General features: G+C 38.0%; 1 protein-coding gene across 8 annotated transcripts in view; it reads right to left on the reverse strand.

Annotated features, from left to right (window-relative positions):
* The window catches only part of DOCK7 (dedicator of cytokinesis 7), a 177,473-nt gene that overhangs the window by 95,962 nt on the left and 63,551 nt on the right, over window positions 1-17,960 (reverse strand). For all 8 annotated transcript variants that reach the window (XM_075067657.1, XM_075067656.1, XM_075067655.1 and 5 more), the window contains 10 exons: window positions 17,587-17,716; window positions 17,264-17,476; window positions 16,740-16,825; window positions 12,430-12,496; window positions 10,934-11,083; window positions 7,953-8,033; window positions 5,612-5,777; window positions 4,778-4,920; window positions 2,194-2,287; window positions 1,536-1,698 (listed from right to left, as the gene is read on the reverse strand). In XM_075067657.1, the coding sequence (XP_074923758.1) occupies window positions 1,536-1,698; window positions 2,194-2,287; window positions 4,778-4,920; window positions 5,612-5,777; window positions 7,953-8,033; window positions 10,934-11,083; window positions 12,430-12,496; window positions 16,740-16,825; window positions 17,264-17,476; window positions 17,587-17,716 (1,293 nt within the window). The remainder of the gene's footprint in view (window positions 1-1,535; window positions 1,699-2,193; window positions 2,288-4,777; window positions 4,921-5,611; window positions 5,778-7,952; window positions 8,034-10,933; window positions 11,084-12,429; window positions 12,497-16,739; window positions 16,826-17,263; window positions 17,477-17,586; window positions 17,717-17,960) is intronic.

Genomic DNA, 17,960 nt, shown 5'->3' on the forward strand with positions numbered 1-17,960 from the left:
TGAAGTAGCTAAAGAATATACTTTCAGAAACAGTTTAAGTGGGTAGCTGGTAATAAAAATGTTTGTTATATACATACTACAGGGAACAAAAGATGTTCCACATGATCTGTAGGATATTAGTATACTTTCAATGCAGGTAATTGATTTTTAAATGAGCTTAATCATTTGACTATCCATAGGATTTATATCTGAATATGTACCGAAGTGCTATGAACAGGTCAACAAAATATTTACTGTGACTGTACTTAAGCAGTTATTAGAGATCTAGGAAATGTTTATACTAAAATGTAATGCAGAGATGTGAACTGGTGAAATGACTAAGAAGAAAAGGACAGTCTCAGTTGTAATGTATTTTTTTCAAGGGTTAGTGTTTATAAGAAAAAAGCAAAATAAGTTAAGATAGTCTGAAAGTAAAGACAGCAAATCTGTCCTCCAGCTTGGAGGGGAGCTATGGTTGGTCAAAAACAGTAATAATTTTCTGCAAGAATTATTATTATTATTATTTAAATATATCTTTTCCAATTTTTGGTGGATTTTCTTTTATTTTTATTTTTCACAGGAAATAAATGTTCTTTCTCCTCCTCCTCCTCCCTTCCCTCCCCACCACCACCACCACCAAAACAGGGGTAGAGGAGGAGTATGAGATAAAAGTGATAGGGAAATCAAAATACTGAAAAGTGAACACACAACAGCAGTGATAAACCAGCAATGCACCATATAGTTCTGTTGACACATCAAAGGGCTGGGTTGAACCTAAAGCTGGTGGAAATTTTTTCTTCTAAACATTTTTTTCAATTAAAAATAGCTTTTTAAATTATAGGAATGTTTTCTACTAAAATTTTCATATGTCAAAGACATTTTGCATCAAAAAATGTTTACAAGAAAATTTTTTGATCATCTCTAGGTCCAACCCAATCCTATGGCCCCTGAGCATGTGACCCTATCTTCCCAAAAGGCATTCTCTCTCTTCTGCCTTCCAAGATGTCACTCTTACAGCACCGCCTCATGACACATGAGCAAAAAGAAGGAAAAGATGTGCTGAAATTAACCCCTGGTATCATGGCCTCGATTTACTGACGCAGTTGTAAAACTCATCTGGATTTGAGTTTCATTATGTAACTGAAAGAAAGCTCAGGTTTCTGGTTTTATGTTGGGACTGTGCTGAAGTAATTATGATTTTAACACAAAACCACATGAAACATGCGAGGTTTCAACTGATATTTCCTTTGAGGTTTTGGGTTTGTTTGTAACCGAAACTCAAGTAAACCTCATAGAGACTAAAAATGAAGAAAGCTCGCTCAGATTGTAAGAAAGCCCACAAATTGCTGAGTTTTATGCAGCTACGTCTACTAGGTTCTGCAAAAAACTGTTCTACAGTTGTTTATTTTTTGCCATAAGAATCTGACTTTTTATGATGTCTTTGGCACAGGGGATTTGATGCTGTGGCAAGTTTTGCAGCAAACCACATGATAAGTGTGGAAGGTCTGGACCTGCTGCTGATTTCATGGGGATTAAAATGTATTTCAAAATCTTACCTATAAGTAGTATTTGGAATATACACATCCCTAGCAGGAAACTCCAGTATCTCTCTTGTAGGTCTAACTCTGCTATCTGGGTAAAGTTTGACTTGCAGCAATTCTGGAGTTAGACAGTAATGAGGATTCTCTGGGGCTGGAGATATGTCTATCTTCAGCTGAGCTATAGAAAAAAAAATATTTTATTACAATAATTGAAAGAAAAATACAAATTCAGTGTGCATATTAATACTGTTTTCTAGAGTGGAGAAGGTTAATATACTTGCCTTTCACTTCTGAAAAATATCCTGAGAGTAAGTAAATTATTTCACAGGCTAACAGACCTAAGGGAAACATCTAGGAATCCATCACTTGGCACCTGAAATACTAGACTGCGTAATAAATATACAATCAGGATCTATCCTGAATTGCCAATTATATAGTTTACAATAGTAGGATTTTCCCATCTAGAAGATACACAGAGATCCTATGATGCCACAGTCCTGAGGCAAATGCATTTGTGCAACACTGAAATAAAGGGTTGGGGGGCACAGATGCGCAACAGAGAATGAGTAAGGGTATAGGAGTGGATGAATCAGGTGGGAATTATGAGGGACAGAGAAGCAATCTTATAATATACAATCCAAAAAGGTTTCTTTCCATCAAGATAGTTAAATACCTGTAATGGGTCTCAATCTTCGTAAAACGGAAGACGGTCTTCTCATATCTGCAAGGAACTTGTACAAATCTTCATCACTCAAGCGATCCCCTTCCTATTGTTAGAGAGAAGAAAATGTTTAATGCAGGGCCTATGTAAGAATGCAATTAGAAAAAAAAATCACTCTCACCTTCCTGCACCTCACTCTAAAACATACTTTCTTGGAAGAAGATGGTGAGAACATTAACAGGTTATGTTAATATCATGGGCCTTTCATTATGGGAACTGGATGAAATTTTTTACTGTAAACTTTTAAAAATAAAGATAGCCTTTTTCAGAAATCCACACCCCCCCAAAAATTCCTATTTTCATCAAAAACAGAAAACTGAATTTTCAAATTATGAAATTTCAAAGGATTTTCCCCCCTTTCTTCCCTCTGCCCTTTTTCTCCCCTTTTTATCAATAAGCACAATAGAATTAATGATGGCTAGGGTTTTGGGGCGGGTTGAGAGAGAGCAGAGAAAGGAGTTCCACTTTGTCCTTTTTCTTTTTTTCATTTTGCCACTTTGTAACTCATCAAAACTTACTCAGCTTTGGCTTGGGAGAAGTTAGAGTGGCAGAGTTACAATTTCACCTTTCCTTTTGCCACTCCGTAATGCTTCAAAAATTGAGGACATTTTTCAGAGCAGCAAAAAACATGCTAATACCACCCTGAACATCATTTTATTGCACTTGGTGGCCAAAAAAAAAAAAAAAAAGGACAGGGGAGGAGGTTCAGGGGGATCAAAATTTAGAAAATGATCAAAAAAAAGTTTTCTAAAAAAACTTCAAGTAAATTAAAAAAGGATTCTGTTTCAAACCCTATGAAATGGAAAAACGTAAATTTTTTCAAAAAACTGATTTTTCCATTTTTCAACCACCTGTATTCATTACTAATTTGATGAAAAGACATGAACTGCAGCAAGAGAGCGATATGCTACTGAGTAGAGCTGCCGGAACATTTTGGAAATTCACAATTTCAATAATCTCATCAACACTTCAAATTTTGACCAGAAAAAGGGACTACATTTTTGTGAATATTTTGGCAAAAGTTACCTCCTCTTTTTTCAACAAGCTCTACCACTGAGTGTTTCACCAACACCCCAATGGTACCACCTATGAAAGCCCAAATCCTATAGGGCTGGATTCTACTTTCATTTACACTGGTTTTGTGCCACTGTAAGTGCACTGGCTTCAGCGGAGTTTCTTGATTTACCCCAGCATATGCAACTACAGAATCAGGCCCTCTGATTTCAAGAAGTGTAATCTAGGTCCCATATTTCAGGAAAATTAGAGTGTAAATAGTTTTTCTATAGATAAAGTTACTCTTTTCACATCTCAACAGTTTCCTAGTGGTGAATGAACTGGTCCTGAAAATACCATTTTTATTTCATAAATAGACATTATGCACTATTACATGACATCACAGGATAGAAAGTAGTCTCAAATAACAATTCTTTTTTTCCAACAAGCCACTGCATTAAAGAAAATTAGGAAATGAAAGCATATATAGTTTTAGGTCAAGAGCAGTTACCTCAGCTGCTAGTCCATATGGGAATTAAGAAGGGACAAATAATAATTACCTCATACTTTACTTAATTGAAAACAAAATGGCTTCCTGATCAAAAATAGTCCAGCCTCCCTTGCCATCCTCTTATCTTTAAATACCAAATATTTTGAAAGCTTTCCCTCACTGCTGTTCCTCAGGGAAATCCAGAGCCTCCTCTGAGGAGAGCTGACATCAGCACAACAGCATCAGAAAGGATTTGCTCCACCATGGGATCTCACTTCTAAATGCTGAGAGTATCTCAAGAGTTGCTGGCCATTCTCATCTCCCACTGCAGAGCCTGGTCTTGCTTCTATTGAAATCAATGGCAAATTACCCATTGAATTGAATGGGGTTGTTTGAACAGAAGTTGAGGGAACTCTAAAAATTGAGGTCATTATGTGTGAGCTGATGATGCAACCACCATGGCAAAAGTTATTTTACAGTTCATGGCCGAGAGTAGGTCAAATACATCAAATATCCTTGGCACATATTCACTCAAATAAAAACAATAAATTCTCACTGGCTGCTTTGTGTTTTCTTCTGTGATTATTCAGGCAAACCAGTGTACTGCAGGAATGTTCATGAAAACAGTGAATTTTAAATATTCATTAGAAAACACTGGAGAAGAATGAACTAATATTCGCAGAGGAAATCTGTTTCTATGAGTTACACTGATCCAGTTAGGGAACAGTGACATTGCCATATGACCAAAGGGTCCACCCAGAACAAACTGACACAGCTCAAATTTCATAAATCAATTATTCACAATGAACTTTTCAGAAAGAATCCACAGATCACAACAAACTGTTTGCAAAAATGTGTCTGTAGACTAAACTTCCAGTAAAATAAATGAAATCAGATGCTGCTCAAACACAAATTGTGAATGGGAAAGCAAGGCTAAATTCAGTCAATGGATTATGAATTATCCACTCAGCTCTACTCTGACCTCACTGGGAGGGTGAACCAAATCATACTGTGTCATGGGAAACACTACAATGACTATAGCTCGTACAGTACCTGTTTAAAGAAGTTTGTCACCGTAAGAGTAGCTGGTCTAAAGCTAGTAAGGTTGCAAGTTTCATCTCCACTGGTTGTCCTTTCTAATGAACGCCTTCCAACAATACTGGAATTCCGTCTCTCTGACCAAGATCCTTTGCGTTCTAAAACAAAAGGAAGAAAAACAAAGAGATCTACATTTATTTCAAGCAGATTTCCTGCACAGGAAGATAACTGCTGCATTCAAAAATTATGCAATAAGCATGATAGAAGAGGTGGTTATGCTAAGACAATCACACTCCTGAGGCATCAGGAAGCTATGAAGCACAGCTAAATACCTCTGCTCCTTTCATAGCAACCTCACCCCAGTGCCTTAGTGCTATTATAAAAGTCTTTATTGTGTGGAGATTTATGTATTTCTCTTGTGCTGAAAGATGATGAAGTTGGCAGTTTTGGGGATGCTGAAGAGCAGTTTCAGATGAGCTGTGTGGTTCACAAAGATTAATCCACTCCTTTGGAAAATGTTCATCAGCCTACAAGGCTCTTCAGTCTTAGCAGCCTGGGTATAAATAGCATATAACAGATGGTTTGCTTGTAAAATTCTTGAAAGATAAACCTATTTGTTACCACAGCCTTGTCCTTTTTATTTCAACCCTTTTCCAGGACTGTTACAAAGCGGCGGGGGGTGGGGAAAGAAGGCAGGGGGCGAAGGGGGAAACAAGCTGATAAAAGGAAGGAACAGTGGATATAGACTTGATCTAAAGCCCATTGAAGTAAATAGAAAGACTCTTATTGAATTCAATGAGATTTAGCTCAGGCACATATTCCCTTATGAAAACGCAGGATATACTGTACCTCCTGTGCCAATTTCTACTTCTGTGGAATCTCTCTCCAAACTTCCAGCACTGCTGACTATGTTCATTAAATGAATGGCTGTCCAGGCAAAAGGCATTCGATATTTGCCTAATCTTTGACAAAACTGTTCTGCTTGGCTTCTCAACTTTTCCAGTTTCTCTTTATTCTGCAAACAAAACATTAATTCCAACTGATTAAAAAAAAAAGGAAGGGGGAGCCAGCCTCTGTTTATCAAAGACGTTTCTGGGGGCTTTGTCCATGCAAAGTAATAATAATTACTTTTACATCAATCCCTAATATAATAAATAAATAACGATAATAATACTTCGCGCTTCTGTAGCACCATCTATCCAAGTATTCCGAAGTGCTTTACAAACAGTAAAGAATTTAGCCTCAGAACACTCCCATCCTGTAGAGCAGTGATGGTCTAAAGGAGCAGCTGATTTAATGTTCCTAAGCTTTCAGAAATTGCCAATTCAAATCACTTGGCCCTCTGCCCTCACAAGGCAGCTAAATTATACTCCAGGAAGTCCACTAGGGATTTCATTATTGCTATTAATTTTATGAGATGATACTATGGTGACAGGAGCAGCATAAAACCCAAAAAAAATAATACCACTATCTACCTTTTACATAGCACATTTCATTAGTGGATCCCAAAGTGTTTTACACAGGAGGTCACTGTCTTTATCCCCATTTTACACATGGGGAAACTGAGGCAGAAAGCGATTAAAGGGATTTGCCCATAGTCATATAGAGTCTGTGGTAGAGCCCGAAATAGACAGGCTTCCTGTCTCCCAGTCCTGCGTCTTTAACATGCAGGTCCCGATTCATCAAGGCATCACTTTAACCACGACTAGTCCTTCAACTTCCATGGAAATCTCCCATGCTTCAAATCAGACATGTGCTTAGGTGCCTTGCTGCAACGAGGCCTTCCAAACACCTCTTGCCCAAAATTCCCAAAGCACCTGTCTCACTGATTCCAAAATACAATATACATGCAGGGTCTCTTCATTTGTCACAGAAACGCACCCATCACCATGGTATCTGAACACTTAGGGAGAATCATTGCATAAAAGTCTAGAAGAGAAAGTGAATATCAACTTTGCCATCTGGAACTATGGATTTTAGGCAGGCAGAACTGAAGTAGAATTTAGTTAGCAACCAGGGGTTTGTAGTCTTAGCTCTTGGAAAATGTACGGTGACAGATTTGAGGATCACATGCAGGCAGAACATCCATTTTATGGTGCATCCAGGCTTCACCATTTCCTTTTGTTTTTCACTTCATCTGCAATGCTCATTCAGGAAATCAGAAGTAAATTAAATGATAAGCAAGAGAAGATGCCATGCACCACCTCATTCCATATTCCATTAGGTCAGGAGGGGTCTTTCTTAAGATGGCTGTGATTGTAAAATTAAATTGTACAAAAACTGACTGAGCTTGGGTAAAGTTTTGCAGCTCTAAATTGTAGCTCTTCTAAAGATAAAATGGAGATTTCCCATTCTATAGCCATTGCTGATCTTGGAGTAACCTACAAAGGACAAGATCAAAGAAATGCCACAGCACAGGTTGTCTCTTAGCTGCTACTAGTATTCCTGTTTGTTCCTGAAAGGCAGCAAAATCAATGCACTCCCTTCTAGCCTCTGATACGCAGTTATTTACCATATCCAGGTTTGCACAACCACCACTTTAACAGCTCGGGAGTTCAGTAAAAATTATGGTATTCTTCTGGGCTATGAAAACTGCATACATTCTTCTGCAGTGTAGCTAGGGTTTCCACAGTAAAGAATCTGGTTATACAGGGGAGAAGCAAGGGAGGAGAGGTAGGAATTCAACTGGAAGTGTGGCCCAAGAGGCCAAGCCTTTTGCTGCGCTTCAATATACATAACTAAAAAAAGATTAGAGACAAAAATATACATTGTCTCTTTCTGTTCAGTTGGTTACTTTGTACACACAACAAGAGCACTGGGATTACAGTTTGTTTCATGATAGTCAGTTTCCCCTCCAACCTGTGGGTGGATCTTCCACATAACATCAGCAGAGAGGAAAACATTTTAAGAAAACAGGAAAACATGGTTGTAAAAGCACCACAATTCAAATGCTAGCAGGGGAACTCCCCAGCAGCTGTGATACTGGGATTATTTTATAATTCCCTTTTAGAATTTGACAAGATTCCTAGTTAAAGGTATTGTTTTAGTAACAGGAATAACAGGAACCCAGACAAACCCACAGTAAAGGGAAATAAGGTCAATACATTTAATTAAAATATGAATGATTGAACTTCAATATCTTCGTAAGTATCAGTGCCAACATTTCCTCTAAACTTCCAAAAATGCTTACCTTTGCCGCATCAGCTTCTTTAAAAATCATATAGGGCTCTGCGCATTCGCCAATATCCCCCTGCTGTAATACTTTTTCCAGCTGAGAAGAAACAACAGGTGTTAGTGACGACAGGGACATGTATTTATCAGAGAATGGCAAATTAATTGAACACTCTATGAAGAATATATATTCAAAAGACCTGAAGCTCGTTTCCCTTTTGCACCTGCACATTTAACTATAGGTGTAAATCAAAGAACATGCTCCTTGGCCAGATAGTCGGAAGTGTGAGTAACCCAATTTTCACCCACAATTCAATTGCAAGTGCAAAAATGAAGGTCCAAATTCCAGTCTTCTGAAAGTTTAGCTGCTTGCCAAGGGCTTTTAAAGAATTAAGTGTCAGATTTTTACTTCATGATTCTTCTGAATTTGGTTCTTCTCAATGTTATTTTATCTGTATCGCAGTAGCACCTAAAGTTCTCAACCAGACTGATGTCTCATTATGCAAGGCCCAGTACAAAGGTATAGAAAATTACTGTCCTTGCCCAAAGAGCCTGAAATATAGGAGATGAGACCAAACAGGTGGATCACACAAATGAGCAGTGAGGACAGGTGGGGACATATCAATTGGTTTAAAAAGCACCCCTGCCTTCACAAGCTAAGCATTGCATACTTGCCATTACTTAGACTGTCAGCTCTTTGGGGGCATCTTTTTGTTCTATTTGTACAGCGCATAGCACAACGAGGCCTGGCCCATGACCAGGGCTTCTAGGTGGCACCATAATACAAATAATAAAGAAGAATATTTACCATCATCCTTTGCATGCCCAGATTAGGTAGGATGGTTAGTTAGAAATGTTCAGATGCATAGCTAGTGATTTCGTAATACATAACAAAGCTAACAACTATGTGAAAATTCAACCGACAAGGCAAGCTATTTTTCTAGCTTATTTACTATTATTACGTAATAAAAATCAAAATACCATTGTTAAATAAATGGCTACCAGCTGTGCTTACCTCACTGAGTTTACAAGCCCTTGTGTGCAATCACAAGCTCTTCTGGCTAGATCCTGATCTCAGTTACATGGTATATATCTCTGTCTCTCATCTTGTAAAAATCAGCTACTGTACAAATGCAGACCCTGATTTTACAAGATATGCAATGACACGTGTGGCAAATCTGGGATCAGAATATGACCTAAGTTACCAAACTCCTTGATCTTTCTTGGGACAATTCTGACTGAGCCAAAAGCTTACTTCCAGAAGCTTAATCTATCTGTTCATACATTCAGAGTCAATTTTTAAAACATAGCTTGCTATACGGTGATGTAACCAATGGCTGCAAATAGAAAGGGTGTGTCACATTTCCTTTTCTCCAATGGGGAAGAATTCATGCTAGGATTGAGGTAGAGAACTTATCCAATTCCCAATTTCAGCCAGCTAGGGGATGAGCACTTGCTGGAAGATTCTCTGCACCTTGAAGTCTTTAAACCATGATTTGAGGACTTAAATAGCTCAGACACAGGTTTAATCCAGGAGTGGGTGGGTGAGATTCTGTGGCCTGCGCTGTGCAGGAGGTCAGACTAGATGATCATAATGGTCCCTTCTGACCTTAAAGTCTATGATTCTATGAATGTCCCTCCCATCGGGGTGTTCTTCTAGCCACATGAGAGGAGGAATAATATTCTTCATCTTCACACTCCTTATTCCTGAAGTTACCAACACTACATTTTATGGGTCTAATTTTCCACCTGGCCTTATCCAGCCTCCCTCCAGTGGCCCACAATTTTCCAGGTGCCAATAAAAAGTAGGTGCAATGTATATAATGTAGGTGTTTATCTACCTGATCATGCTCACAGATCTGGTACTTAGATATCTTACATGACATATATTGTTCTTTCAATTTCTGGCCAGGTTTGAAGATAGAGCCCTATACAGACGCTCCCCGAGTTACGTGAACCCTGGGCACTAGTGATATTGTGTATCGACCACCATGGTTGTTTCAATTTGTTTACCTTTTTAGTTTTTTGCATCTTACATTTGCTTTTGTAAAGTCTGCTATGGACAGCACATTAGGATGTATTCATTAACATATACGCAGTTTCATAGGTAACTATCAATTAAATGCATTAGCATCTCAAGTATATACTCAATACCAAATCACAATACTTTTTAGAATACTGAAGCCTCTGTGCAAGATAACTTTGAAGTCTGTTTAAGGAAACTCTCCCCTTTCAACTGTGCGTGAAAGTGATGTGCGTTAAAATGATACATTAACTAGGCAAAAAATGGAAATAGAATCGTGGGATGAAATGCAACATTATCGGCACACTACATACTTAGGTCACAGTTACAAAATTCTATTTAATTAACTGTCAATTGGATTTAGGCCCCCAAGTGTGTAAGGCTCCCATTTTTCAAAATGAGATTTAGGCTCTGAAATCAGTTAGGCATTGCAACACCAAGCGCAGCAATGCCTAAGTATCTAGCTATCTGCAGCTCAGTAGAATTTCAGTGGGAGTCTCCTGATAAGATGGTTTTGAAAACTCTCTAGGTGCCTATCTACATCTTTAGGTGCCTAAATATCTTTGAAAATCTGGCCCTAGGTCATTTTGAATATGGTACTTGAATATGCATCTTTTTTTAAATTTTACCCAGTAACCTATCATTTTAACGTTCCATCAAACTGTTTCCTTTCACAGAAAATAGCAGTCCCTTAAAAGCAGCTATGCACTAGGCTGTTTTCTAGGGTTTTCAATATTAAAACCAGCCTACTTCTCCATTGGAGAGTGTCTGATATAAAAATGTTTAACATAAAAAGACCATTTGAAATTAGTTAAATTCTTAGGTGTTCCTATGGGAACACTCCATGACTATCACCAAGGGACAAAATTTGCCTCAATACATTTGAGTCACAGGTCTGTGCAGTCTACAGGCACTAGTTTTTAAATTTAAAATAAACAAAGAACAATGACATCACACACACACATGCCCCTTCTTACCTTTATTACCAGAAAGACATCCTGAGAGGGATAAGTAATAGAAAAGATGGCTGATCTGGCCAGAGTGGTAATGGCAGCAGGTGGGACATGAGGACGCAGCATTCCTTTCATTTGTTCAGAGTTTAAATCAAAGTAGAAGTTCTCTGAAATCTAAGGGAGATGTTAGCTAGCTCTAGATGTTTGTTACACTTTATAGTGAACTCTTCAGGAACACCCCCAGCAATTTCAAAACATTCCTGAAAAAGACTGCACAATGGCCCCTGTTGATATCACTTATTTAGCAAACAACACTACCAAGCCGTATTGTCTGAAGTCCAACATAATCAGTTTCATAAAGGCAGACAATGAGGGGAAAGCAAAGCAGAAAGAAAAGAAAAATGTAAGTTATTTATAAAACCTACTGTACCTCTCTCAAATATGGTTCAGATCCCTTGATTAACTATTACAACAGTTTCAAAGCATCAGAGAAGGAAATTATCTATAAGAGTAGTTTCCCCAGGCTAGGCTGAAACACAAAAATAGCATGGCACGGGGCTGAGTAACCTTAATACATTGAAACATTCCACAGACACCAAATACTCGTGACTGTAGTAAGGAGTCAAAAAGGAGTAACATGCCATTATCAACAGCAGAGGTCACTAAAGCCACTTCAAGAACATACCACATGTAAGAAAATGACTGAAATGATAAGATGATCAAAACTGGCCTGTGAAATGTGACTGAAAAATTAAGCCAAAGTCGACCTACTCACATTTAAAAGACTATTTGAGACATTCAAGCATTGAAGTGACAATGTCAAAATAAGACATATACTTTATTTTTAAAAATATCTTTACCTTGTTACTAACAATATCTTGGATTATGAAAACCAAAAGAATTTTCAAAATCTAGCTTACTTCTCATTACTTACACTTCATTCACTTTGCATTTCACTCAACTTGAACTACAAAACTGGTCAGTTTTGTTTCTAGTCAGTTTCCTATTCTCATGCACTAGCAAAATGTTATTTGGATTGACAACATGCTAGGGAAATGTTTGAATCACTCAAAAAAAAAAGGGAGGGGTTAAAAAATATATATATATATATTTTTTTTTAAATCATTTTTTAGTTTAAGTTTTCCATTCATACATTTTGAACTTGAAACTAGCTGACAATGTCCCTTTACAGGTATTCAGATTTAAGTTGCTTGCATATTTTTAGAAAATCATGTCTGTTTGAACTGATGTGTCATTAAAGACAGAGAGAATGAACCTTTTTGAAATTTCTGTAAAACCTTAACTTGGATCCTGAGCCTGCAAAACGTACATGTTTAAATACATGAGTAGTGCAACTGAAACCTATACTTTACTATACTTCCTATCATAAGTAGTCCCATTGGCTTCATGGTAGGAAGCATTTGCAGGATTAGGGTCTTCAACCGTAAGTTGTTTGGACACATACCTTTAATGCCGCATACACAAACATGTCACCGGGTAAGTAAAAAATAACTACATACCTTTTTCTTTTCTTTAACATCATACAAAGCCAAACTTGCAAAAATGGGTTCAATTTCAATTTCAAATCTTTAAGGGAAGAGACAAATAAATAGATTTGACTCGAGTTTGACTCAAAACCAAAAACCTCACAAGGTCCTAGAACCCAGGCTCCAGCCAGGGCCCAGAAGTCTACACAGCAATGAAACAGCTCCACAGTCCAAGCTGGAGGTTTTTCTTTGCTATGGAGACATACCCAAAAAGGACCAGAATCTTATTACAGAAATCTTTCACATGAAAACAAATTCTGCAGACACTCACGAGGCTACCAAAAAAGTGTTACTAGACAGGCGTCAGCATTAGCTCAGTCTGACTACTGGATATATAAAACTTTATAGTATCCTTTTTTGTCAGGCTTCTCTCTCTCTCCTCTCTCTCTCTCTTCCTCAGTTCACATTTCAGGAAAAGATACACAAGTGGCATCTGAAACAGCTGTCAGCAGGCAATGAAAACTAGACTATTTCTTCTCTCCTAGGAGCAACTGATAAGGGAAGAATTCCAGGGGCTGATCCTGGTCTCACTGATTTGCAGTGGTGTAGGATCAGAATCCTAAACTCAAGATATTTATTTGGTTATCTTCTACTGGTGTTATTGGAAGCTAAGGAAAGCAGACTTTCCTCGAAGAAAAGCAATGATTAACTGATATAGCTGGACCAATGGAAATGGAGGAACCTTAGCTTCTGTGATGAGAATTCACTGTACACCTAGACATAATCAAAACGGCTCATTGACAATGTCAAGCTCTTTTGAAAGTGACACTGTCACTTTCCACCACTAGTTATCAGGAAGTGTCCCTGACTTTCCTGAAAGAGGAACTGTTAGAAGTAAGATCTTGGGTTTGGTTTCTGTGTTTTGGTTTCCAATTACTGTTGATAACTACATAAACAGAAATCTTCTTTAAAAAAATGGTAAGTGCAGTTCCTATATACAGCAAAAATAGATAATTACAAGGATAAAAATCAAAGGGACGAGGTTCACTCTTCATTAGAAGGACATCCGGGAACAGGGCTGTACATTCCCAAAGAGGAATATTCTCAAAAGACTAAATATAGCACAGTAGAGGTACCACATAGAGCTGTATGGACAGTCTAATAACCCTTTACCTTTTAGATAGAGGGAAGCAGGGCAGGCTTATTTGCTGGCTCCTATCTGGCTCGATGTATTGTTTGCAATGCTTGCCTTTTGGTTTGCATTTCTGAAGAGTGTGATCAGACTGAACGCTGACTTTGTTTCAAAGTATGAAATCAGTCCAAAGACTTTTATTTATTGGTATCACAGCATATTATAATACCAGTTTGATGTTCGAGACGCACTTTGAAACACTATCCCTTCTAATCAGCACAGACTAGAATTGTGCCCTTCCCAGGAAATAACCCACCTGGCCTTCCCAGTCTGCCTGCAAAAAACACACAAAAATAGTCCAATCATCTATTGCTTGCACAGTAAAGATGGATGTTTTAGAGTCAAATTCTGTCTTTGGTTGAACACACAGGCTGTAAAAAGAAATCTGGCCCCACTGGGATCTCTTTCATGCTGGGGAAAACTTTCAAACAGAAATTAATCTATCACTTATTCTTCGTATAGCTTTTCTTGCCACGCCTGCACATTATCAAAAGATAATTTTTTCAAAAGATATATGGTTGGAGCAGGAGACTGGGACTCAGAACATCTAACCTAGAATTGGTAGAATTTCTTACTCTCAACCATTTTCAACTGAAAAAATTTCCAGTTTTCAATGGAAACATTTTTGGCTAAGTTTCCTGACCGGCTCTATGGCTGATTAGAAAACTAAAAACAATTTTTCTAAGGATTTGCATCTATTTTTTTTTTTTAACTCATGGCATCTGAATTTTTTTCTTCCATGAGAATTTGCCACCTACATCTCTTATTCCCAGATCCAGTCTGACTGAACATGTGGTCTTGGATAAGTCACTTAATTTCTCTGGGCTGATAACCGCCCATCTGTAAAATAGAGGAAAATAGCACCTACCTTATGGTAGTTTATATTTGTAAATATGCAATATGTAATATATACCATCTGTTATTACAGATGGTATTATATGATATTATTATAATATATATTATTATATATATTATATTATTATATTTGATGGCATCTTTGAAATCCCTGGATTAAAGAGTCTAACGAAGTATAAAAAATAATCATGGGTGTCCATCTTTCATCAGAGGTGTCATGATACTCCATTGATGAGATTACATTAATTCCAATGACAAGTTTGATGCTACTATTCAAAGTTATGACTTTGCTGTATGGCCAAGCACTCAAGGCAGTTGAGCATTCACAACACAAATATGTGAAAAATAATTGGCAAGGAAACAGAGCAAATAATTGTTCAAGTTAGTTACTGTTGTGTAATTGTTCACTTCTCCTGTTAGACCCAGTGTGCCATTTCAGAATCTGTCTGATTCGCTGGCCTATATGCTTTTGAAATGAACGAATGGTCCCAAAAGCAAAGGCATATTTTAGTAGATAAGCAGCAATTTGGATTCTGGTATCAGAGAGCAGCATGGTGCTCTTAAGGGCTAGTCCTACAAAGTGCTGAGCATCTCTTGGGAGACCTAAGTAGCCTCAGCTCCTAGCGAAAGGAATGATGACCAAGTGGCTAGGGCCCTAACCTGGGATTGAGAAAAAACTGGGTTCAATTCCCTGCTCTGTCACAGACTTCCTTTGACACCTTGGGCAAGTCATTTAGTCTCTCTGTGCCTCAGTTCCTCCTCTGTAAAATGGGGTGTGAAGCTAAATATGTTAAAAGATTCGGAAGCACTCACATACCACAGTACTGAGAGCTATATCAACAGAATGAGGCAAATGGGGATGGAGCATATTCAGCAGCTCATGGGAGACACATACAGCTCTGCACTGCTCCTAACAACAAGGAGTGGAATGTCTTGGATTGGGTCATAGGAAAGGTTATTTTCCCTACATTTGCAATAAGGTCTGTCTGGTCCAGCCTGACAATGGTCCCAGGTTACAATCCTGCTTGAGTATATTTTTAAATTGCTGTTACTCCATCCTTCCTCATCCACCCCGTCCCTGCTGTTTGTTTGCCACTATTCATTAAAACACGTGTAGCTTTAGACAGTAAGCTCATTGGGGCAAGGCCCATATGTCTCTCTCTCTACCATGAAGCAGCTAGCACAATTTTGGGTGCCATAAAAATAACAAACAGTAGCAAAAAATACAAATAATCTCTGTATTAGGGGCAACTATGCTTTTGAAAGATATGCTATAAATTTACTAATATACACAGGATAAACTCAAATAGCAGAACTCATTGATTTCTAAAATGTAATTTATTTCCACCAAATACAGCTATTTTTGGAGAGGTAGCTTCACTGCTATGGCATATTATGTTGTTCCAGCTCATGACATCACACAGTAAAATAAAAGGCTGAAATATCAGCTCATCTCTAAGGCTATATCAGGTCCCGAAGTGTTTTACCTGCAGGAGGTAAGTCCCACATATGTCTTAGTTATGATGGGCAATGTAGTCTAACTTGAGCTCTCTTAACAAGAAGGCTTGATCTAACTGAGGACACAGAAGAGGAATACAGCAGTGTGGAAAATCAGTTTTGTACTTTATTTCTCTAAGGGAATAACAGTAAAATTTTACCTTGTGTTATTAGAGAAGAGTTATAGGCAATGATCCAGCTGCAGGTAACCCTATATTCAGGAGCTTCACTTCATTAAACTTGTTTAACAGGTTTCTATTCCTCCAGTTAAAGCTTGCTAAGTGTAAAAAGACTTAGCTCTTAAAGTGACACAAGTCAAGGTTGTTGAGCCTAAACCTTCACATAACCCTGCCAGTTGTCTCACACTGTAAAGCCTTATCTTAAAAATCTGCAGCAATGTTTTCATTATGATTATTTAAAAAAAAACAAACCAAAAAAAGACACAACCTTTGCTACAGGGCAAAAACCAAAATGTCTGACTTACTCCAAGGCCCAATGTGACAAATCGAGCACGTGTGGGCTCATGATAGGTGTTAGGGCACATCCACAGATTTGTCTACAACGGATGTACAGTGAGCCAGGGAAACATGAGTGTTTTCTGTTTCACACACTTACCACAAAGGTTTGACACATAAAATTGGCTGATATGAGTTCCATAATTTTGCACGACTAATGACAATACAATACATGCCTTTTTAAGCCTAAGAACAATCTTAACTGTGTCCCTTAAAGTAAGGGGTAATCAATGGAGTTACTCCTGGTAATCACTGGTAAATTGGTAAATTAAAATAATACTCACTTAAGAGACAAACACTTCACAAGAAGCCTCTGACCAAAATGTTCTTTGGGTACTTCTGGGACACAAAGCCGTTCGATGGGCTCCTCCTGGAATTTGTCACAGAAGCAGTCATTTACACACGGGTCATTGCTACACTCCAATTGTATCATTAAAAAGCTAACCCAGGTTCAGATTTTTTTCTTCTAAGACATAACTAACAATTTAATCCTCAAGACTTAACTGCATGTTGCATTCACTGTGACTATAAATAAGAGCTAAGGGATTTAATTTAGGGTATCTACATAACAGGGGACTGGAGATCTACAAAGAAAAAAGGTCTTTGGAAAGTAATATCCTTGGCTAGTTCACGTGCTCAAAACGTATGCTACTTGAGGCAAATTGGAATACAGTTTTATGGAAATTAAATTGAGATGATCTTATTTCCTTAGTACTTCACATTCATGGTAATTTGACTTTGTCCCACATTCCCCTTATTCCCTATGTTTTCTTTCTAGACTAGTTCACTCCACGTTCACTCAAAATACCTCATCTGGTGCTGGATGCAATGCAAAAAGCTCCTTGTGTCTGTTTGACTTCCTCTGGTCATCATTTTGATGGTCAATTTCCTCATTTGGAGTTCGGTCAAGTAGGTTTGGAAGAAGAGCATCAGGAAGGGAGTTCTTCAGATCAAAAATACTGCATGCCCAGCTGCCCCGTGGAGTATCATCTATTGACATTGAACGCCTTTTAAGGTCATCCTGAGATTTAACAAATTAAATGTAATTAATAATGCAGTAGGGAAGGACTTGTATTTTTAAAACATGGCTATCAAGTAGTTTTTACGTGGCAGGGTTTTCAGGCACATTACTTGTTCATCTTGGTAACTGTTGCCATCTGGAGCCTCATCCGACTCGAAGATCTGTTTCGGGAGCCCTTTTTGCCTCTCTTTCTGTTTGTCTAATGTGTTGGGATTAAATCCGGTTCCCAGTTTGTGATATCTATTCAAAACAAAATATTTAAAGTAATTTTTATCCTTCTCAACTCCATCCCCAAATAAGCATAATTGAACATATACAGTACTATCACAGCACCATTTTAAATTATAAATCACTTCCAGAAATATTTGTTGTCATCCTTAACAGTAAGCTTATAATGATGCGGTGTTGCTGTGTGGAAGACCCAGGTTCATTTCCCGTTCTCAGTCACTTCTTGCTCTGCATTGGACTGGGAATGATTCATGTC

Source organism: Chelonoidis abingdonii, chromosome 7, assembly GCF_003597395.2.
Source record: "Chelonoidis abingdonii isolate Lonesome George chromosome 7, CheloAbing_2.0, whole genome shotgun sequence".
Classification (NCBI taxonomy): domain Eukaryota; kingdom Metazoa; phylum Chordata; order Testudines; family Testudinidae; genus Chelonoidis; species Chelonoidis abingdonii.